The 7,935-nt window shown below is 37.2% G+C and overlaps 1 protein-coding gene across 2 annotated transcripts in view; it reads left to right on the plus strand.

Moving 5' to 3' along the window:
* Positions 1-4,701, plus strand: part of ANXA7 (annexin A7) — a 32,559-nt gene extending 27,858 nt beyond the window's left edge. For both annotated transcript variants that reach the window (XM_055325414.1, XM_055325415.1), the window contains one exon: positions 433-4,701. In XM_055325414.1, coding sequence (XP_055181389.1) covers positions 433-555 — 123 coding nt within the window. In that variant the 3' untranslated portion in view covers positions 556-4,701. The remainder of the gene's footprint in view (positions 1-432) is intronic.
* The last annotated feature ends 3,234 nt before the right edge of the window (positions 4,702-7,935 follow it).

Consider the following 7,935-nt stretch of genomic DNA (forward strand, 5'->3'; position numbering starts at 1 on the left):
AGGCAGAGACATAGGCAGAGGGAGAAGCAGGCTCCATGCACCGGGAGCCTGACGTGGGATTCGATCCCGGGTCTCCAGGATCGCGCCCTGGGCCAAAGGCAGGCGCCAAACCGCTGCGCCACCCAGGGATCCCTAGAATTAGGTTCTTTTCACTATTAAAGAATAATTCTGGGCAGCCTCGGTGGCGCAGCGGTTTGGTGCTGCCTGCAGCCTGGGGTGTGGTCCTGGAGACCCAGGATCTGGTCCCGCGTCGGGCTCCCTGCATGGAGCCTGCTTCTCCCTCTGCCTGTGTTTCTGCCTCTCTCTCTCTGTTTATGAATAAATACATAAAATCTTAAAAAAAAATAAAATAAAAATAAAGAATAATTCTAATAAATATCAGTTTCCTCTTAACAGCTTTTTTCTAACATCAAAAATATCTCTTGCATGCAGATTGATCTTGTACAAATAAAACAGACGTTCAGTCAGATGTATCAGAAGACCCTGGGCACAATGATTGCAAGTGACACGAGTGGAGATTACCGAAAGCTTCTTCTGGCTATCGTGGGCCAGTAGGAGAGATTTTCTAGATAAATGAAGCATATCCTTCAATGACTGATCTGCATGCAGCAATATCAACCATCACCTAACCAAAAGAGCTTTTTACTAAGGACTGTGTCAGGGTATTGTGCTTGGTTTGCACATGTGGTTATTGCCTTAATTCTTATTTTTTTCCTCTACAATCAATGTGAAGCAATATCACAATGATGGTAGTAATAATGCAATGTTTATAAGGCATAATTTTCACTGTTCTTATTCTAATCAGAATCCCAAATAAATATCACAAAAAAATAAATATCACAACAATCTCTAATTCTGTGTAATAAAGCTGAATAAAAGAAAAAGTTGCTGAAAACTTTTAGTTTTCAAAAAGTTCCAAAGTTCACTAAGTTCCAAAACCTTAGTAGGTCCATTGGACAGTTATAGTTGGTAGTATGTCAAAACTGTATTACTTTTTTAAAGATTCAGCTCTTTAACCTATAAGAGTAATTTGCATCTTATATTACATAAATTGTCATTCTATATTTATAAATGCTAAACTTTCACGTGGAAAAAGGATGAGTATTCCTGTAGCAACTTTTTAAAAAGGGATTATATGTTTAGATGCATAAATATAAATAATATATAGCCTACTTTTATGTCTACTAAAACTCCCTAAGGGTCTTTATTGGCCCTTGGTTTAAAAAAAATAAGAAAACTTTAAAAATTAGTTGCAATTTAATCATGATTCAAGAAAGTGAAGCTTGACATACAGGAGGTGTACTCAATTAGTGAATGAAACTTATAGTATTGGGAAAATTGGATGCTAGCTCTTTGGAGTAGTAGTTCAGGAGCTCAGTTAGTGATGTAGCCGTATCATTACAAAACTCATTGGTTTATCCCCACTACTGAGCAATTACTTATTGAGTATATTGAGCATTATAATGGGTAGTCAGAAATACAAAAGGAGGTTTTAAATATACTAGGGGTTCTAAACAAAAATTACGATACAAAAAATTGTAAATATTAGATTATAAATTCTGCTGAGTATGAGAACCCTATTTGTTCTTTGTGTGAAGCTCCCCAACACAAAGCAGAAATTTAACAGATTTGGCGAACGACTGTACCAAGAATTGAGAATAGTAAATATCAATTATAATTCAAAGAACATTAGTTTTGTGTAAATATTAAGGGGCATGTAAGGTGGCATAAGATACAACCTTACTCTAAGAGAGGTAGACCTGTGCTCGCTTCGGCAGCACATATACTAAGAGAGGTAGACCTATGTACAACTGTAGAGACCTATGTACAACTGTACAACCTTACTCTAAGAGAGGTAGACCTATGTACAACATGGACAGGATAATGGGATGGATGTTAATTACTTTTTTATAGTTTTATTGAAAAAGTTCCAGTTTGATGTGGATTTTGAAAAAGTAACAGTGACGGGCTTTGGTAAATACCAGAAGTCAGGATAAGGTATTAAGGAAAGAAAAAGATAGGAACAATATATTTTTAAACTTTGAAAATTGAGAAATAAATCCTATACCATTCACCTTTTTAAAGTGTATATACACCTCTGGTTTTTAGCATATTCACAAATTTCTGCGATCATCATCATAATCAATTTTGAGTATTTTCATCGTCCAAAAAGAAACATTAGGCCTACCAGTAGTCACTCCTCATTCTACTTCCTCTTGTCCATCTCCTAGCAATCACTAATCTTTCTGTTTCTACGAATTTGCCTATTTTGGACTTTTCATATGAATGGAATCATTTAGTATGTGGCCCTTTGTGTTTGGTTTCATTCAATTAGCATAGTGTTTTTAAGGTTCATCTGTGTTGTAGGTGAGTCAATACTTCATTTTGTTTTATGGCTGAAGAGTCCACTATAAGGATATACATTTTTTTGTCCATGCATCAGTTGATGGGCATTTGGGTTGTTTTTATCTTTTGTCCATTATGATTAATGCTGCTGTGAACATTCATGTACAAGTTTTTGTGTGGACATGTGTTTTCAGTTCCCTTGGCTTTAGAACTAGGAGTGGAGTTGCTGGATCATAAAGTACCCTTATGTTTAACTTTTTGAGGATCTGCCAAACTATTTTCCAAAACAGCTGCATTTTACAGTCCTACCCCTCAGTGAACCCAGCTTCCAGTTTCTCTTCATCCTAACCCAACACTATCACTATCTGTCTCTTTGATTACAGCCATTCTAGTTGATGTGAAGTGACCTCTCCTTGTGGCTTTGATGTGCATTTTCTTAATGACTTATTTTCTTGTGCTTATTGGCTATTTGCATATCTTTGGAAAAATGTCTTGTCAAAAGTATTAGTACTTTGTCCATTTAAAAATTGCGTTATTTATCTCTGTATTACTGAGTTGTAAGGGTTATTTATATATTTTGTATGGAAGACCCTTATCAGATATGATTTTTGTTCTCTCTTGTATGAAATTATCAGTTTAGGTGCAGCCACAAGAGGAGACACAGGAGAGGGTCAGGAAAACTATTATATTCAAACATCCTAGAGACAAGAGGTACTGCACTCACTGGGCCACATGGTAAAGACTCCAGGGCAGTCTGGAGGCCCAGGGGAATGCTTAGGCCATGATCTTTATTGTGGTTTCTGGAAAGGCAAAGCAGGACAGGATAAACAGTTAAGTATCAGCTAGTTTGAATAGTTTTGGTAGTATTTGGGCTAGTTGGGTAGTCTCTAATGTCCTCATAACTGGCCCTGGGATAATTAAGGCAGAATAATATAGCCTTCTGGGGTGAAGGCCTGATATAGGAGGTATGACTCTGGTTTGATTAAAGGCATGCTCCTTGCTGGGACCTTTGCATTCTCTGTGAATGAGCTTACCAGGGAGGACGAAGTCACTTTCCAGTCAGAAAAGTTTTTTAAGATAGAAAAACATAAACACAAAAAATGAATGATACAGCCACTAAATACAGATTTATAAATATTTTCTCCTATTCTGTGGATTGCCTTTTTACTCTTTTAAAAAAAATTTTTAAGTAATCTATGCCCAACATGGTGTTCAAACTCAGAACCCCAAGATTAAGAGTTTCATGCCCTACTGACTGAGCCTACCAGATACTCCTTTTTTTGTTGTTGTTGTTTTGGTTTTTTGTTCATTCATAGAAACAGAGAGAGAGGTAGAGACACAGGCAGAGGGAGAAGCAGGCCTCATGCAGGGAGCCCAACATGGGACCCAATCCCGGGTCTCCTGGATCACACCCCGTGCTGCAGGTGGCGACAAACCACTGCGCCACTGGGGCTGCCCCAGATACTCCTTTTTAACTTTCTTGATGATCTCCTTTAATGCACAAAACTAAAATTCTGATGAAGTCCAATTTTTCTATTCTTTGGTCACTTGTGCCTTCAGTGTCATGTCAAATCGTTATCTAATGAAGGCTTAACATGATTTACCCATATGTTGTCTTCTAATATTTTTATGGTGTTAGCTCTTATATTTAGGTCTTTGACATTTTTAGTTCATTTTTATATATGGTGAAGTAGGTGTCCAGTTTCTTCATTTTGCATATATGATTGCCCTATCATTCATTATCTGTTGAAAAGACTGTTCTTTCCCCATTGAATGGTCATGGCACTCTTGCCAGAATTCATGGACCATAAATACAAAGTTATATTTCTGAATTCTCAATTCCATCCCATTTGTCTATACATTTATCCTTATGCCTTGATTAAGCTATACTTATTTGATAACTGTAACTTTGTATAAGTTAGAAATTGCGAAGTATAAGTCCTCCAGCTATGTTCTTTTTCAAGATTGTGTTGGCTATTTTGGCCATTTCCATGCAAATTTTAGAATCAACTTGTCAATTTCTGCAAAAAATCCATCTGGGATGTTGATAGTGATGGTATTGACTCTAAGTCAACTTGAAGGTGAGCAAGCAATATATTTGATTGTATTATTGCATGCTATTGGCAATAAATTGACTGTAAATAATAGATTAGCTGATTAGAAAATGGTTTTGGAGTAACAAGAAAGGAATTTGTTGGGATAGTGAGTCATTTAGTGTGGAGGTCTTTGAAACCTTTGAATTTTTTTATCTATTAGATATTAGAGCTTCTTTTTGCCCCCAAATTGGCTTGTATATGCAGATGATTTAATTCTGACTCTCAGTACTGTTGTATTAAAGACGGTCTTTTCCATGTTTTATTATGAGGTTGATGTTTTCAATCAGTCAAAAAACATTTGAATGCCTTTCTTTTTAAGGACTATAGGAAATTCAGAGTGGCTAGCTAAGCACTCCAGGAGAATAAACGAACTACAACACAAGGTTTTGCCCTCAGGCCCTCTACAGTGTCATTGTCTCGTGACAATGATTAATTATGTTTAAGGAAGTGACACCTGTTACTTATCCTTTTTTGCCGACCCATCATGAGTGATCTAGAACAGTTCCCAAGCGAAGACTTGCCCCTAACCCTCACTTATTAGGTAAAAAAATATTTCATGAGCAAGATAGGGTGGCTGTCTTGATGCACATTTACTCTCAGCCCTCACCTGGGAAAAAAATTCAGAAAGCAATGCCTTACTCAATAGTTTCATAGGTCTACTTTTTTTTTTTTATTACATGTATACTGCAACCTTAAAAGATCTTAATTTTTATAATTTTAATATGTTTATAGCAGGAATAAAATTTATTTTTAAAATTTGGCTCTGGTAATTCTGTATCCTCATGTTTCCATGGACGTGGTATGTGTGTGTGTCATAACTTGTTTTGAAATAATTGCAAATGTACAGAAAAGTTGCCAAAAACAGTGCAAAGAATTTCCATGTCATTTTCACCCAGATTCTCATATAGTTAACATTTTATTGCTTCATTGCTCACTTTATATGTGTGTGCATATGCACGTGCATACGTTCTTTTATTTTTTCTGGACATTTTGAGGGTTGACAGAGCAAACTATAGACATGATGTTCTATGTCTCCTAAACACTCTGTTGTGTATTTTCCCCTAAATAGGGACAGTCGTACACAAAAACAACCTTCCAAATCAGGAAATCATTTTTGGTACAGTACCATCCAATCCATAGAGCCCATTCAAATTTTCCCAACAATGTCTCTTCTCTGGTCCAAAATACCAAATAGGAATACATTTTGCATTTAGTTGTCATGTATCTTCAGACTCCTTTAATTTGGAATAGTTCCCCATCTTTATGTCTGTAACAATTTCAAAGAGTACAGCATTTATTTTCACTTATTTGTAGGACGGCCTACAACCTGATAGCAGGAATACCACAAAATGATGCATTGCTTTTCCCAGTGAATACCAACAGGAGGCATGCAGTGTAGACTCCTCCCAACCCTGGTGATTAACCTTAATCACATGATCTTGTTGGTTTCTTCATTTTACCATTTCTCCTTTGTAATTGATTAGTACTCCAAAATAATGCCAATATCCTCTTCTCCTCAAACCTCCTCCCACCAACCTTCAGTATCCACTGAAGACCCTGCCTGAATCATCCATCTCTGTAATGGGTGCCAAAGGTAGTTCTCTGTTTCCATCATTTCCTCTGCTTTTTTTGGATTAGCATTTTACTATTAGAGCTTTTCTTTCTCTCCACTTATTTACATCAGTGTGAACTTTAGATTCCTGTTTTACTCAATGGATTGTAATCCATTATTATTGTTTATTTTGATGCCCCAATTGTCTCTGATTTGACCAGTGGGAGCCCCTTCAAGCTGGCTCTTAACATTGCAACATTTGAAAGTATGTATATTAATAAACATGGATCATTAGAGTTTTAGTTTCCATTGTGACATAACAGAGTTTTGACATTTTGAAGCTTGCATTTCAGCTTCACCTAGGATACTTTACTCCCTTCTGTTATGGACTGAATGTCTGTCTCCCTAAAGCTCATATGTAGAAGCTGTAATCTTCATTGTGTCTAATCTGCAGTAAAGAAGTAATAAAGGTTTAATAAACCTTAATAAGAGTGCAGTCCTGATCTGATAGGATGAGTACCCTTATAAGAGGAGATACCAGAAAATTCTGTGTGTGCACACACTGAGGAAAGGCCATGTGAGAACACACCAAGAAGTTGGCAGACTGCAATCCAGGAAGTGCTCTCACCAGAAACCTAATCAGGCAAAGCCTTGATCTTGCACTTCTAGCTTCCAGAACTGTGAGAAAATAAAACTTCCATGGTTTAAGCCACCCTCTCCCCCAAAAAGTATGTATGTTGCTAAGATTCATTCATATGATAACTATAGTTCATTCATTTAGACTGCTTTGTAATATGCTATTTTGTGCCTATGTCAATGTATTCATCTACTCATTGATAGACACTGGGTTGTTTCCACGTTTTTGCTATTTTACTATTCCAAAATCCTAATGTTGAGCTTGAAATGTATTAAAATTTTGAATTAATATCATATCCTTCAAATCTGTTCATTGTATAAGTATTGAACACTAGAAGTATGATTGTTTTGCAGTCTCACCAACAGTACGTGAGAGGCTCACTTTTATTTTTCTTCCAAGTTTATTTTTCAAGTTTTTATTTAAATTCTAGTTAACATACAGTGTAACGTTAGTTTCAGGTGTAGGATTTTAGTGCTTCATCACTTATATGGAACACCCAATGCTCATCCTCACATGTGTACTTCTCAACACCCACTACCCACTAACCTATTTTACCCATTCCCCCCCTGCCACTCTCCCCTCCAGCAACCTTCAGCATGTTCTGTACAGTTGAGTCTTTTATGGTTTGCTTTTTTTTTAATCCTCTATTTCATCTGCTGTTTCTTAAATTCCACATATGACTAAAATCATACAGTATTTATCTTTTATTTCATATAGAGGGTCACTTTTAAAATACTATCATCTGCATTTTTTTTTTAAGATTTTTATTTATTTATTTATTTATTCATGAGAGACACAGGCAGAGGGAGAAGCAGGCTCCCTGCAAGGAGCCCGATGTGGGACTCGATCCCAGGACCCCAGGATCACGACCTGAGCCAAAGGCAGATGCTCAACCACTGAGCCACCCAGTCGCCCCTATCATCTGCATTTTTCATGGAGAAAGATTTAAATGACCTGTTTTCAAAACCATGCAATAAACGCTTTTAAGTAAATGTCCTCTTGGTTTTTCTTCTATTTATGTAAGGATATTGAAGGAAAAGGGTCGAGAAAACAAAATCAAAAGTTGGAAAACTTTAGGCTCGTGTGGATGCAAATTTGCATGCACGGACGAGGCGATCCCAGGCAGGACCGGGCGGCTCCAGCACGCAATTCGCAGAGCCCAAGCGCAGAAACCCACCCCCACCGCCCCCAGCTGTTTCCCTCCCCTAAAACTTTATCGCGAGTCTTGGGATACACTTTGTGGTGATTGCTTGGGAACTAAATTCTCGCGAGAGGTAGGTAGTTGCTACAGTTACGCTTAAGGC

Source organism: Nyctereutes procyonoides, unplaced genomic scaffold (assembly GCF_905146905.1).
Source record: "Nyctereutes procyonoides isolate TBG_1078 unplaced genomic scaffold, NYPRO_anot_genome, whole genome shotgun sequence".
Classification (NCBI taxonomy): domain Eukaryota; kingdom Metazoa; phylum Chordata; class Mammalia; order Carnivora; family Canidae; genus Nyctereutes; species Nyctereutes procyonoides.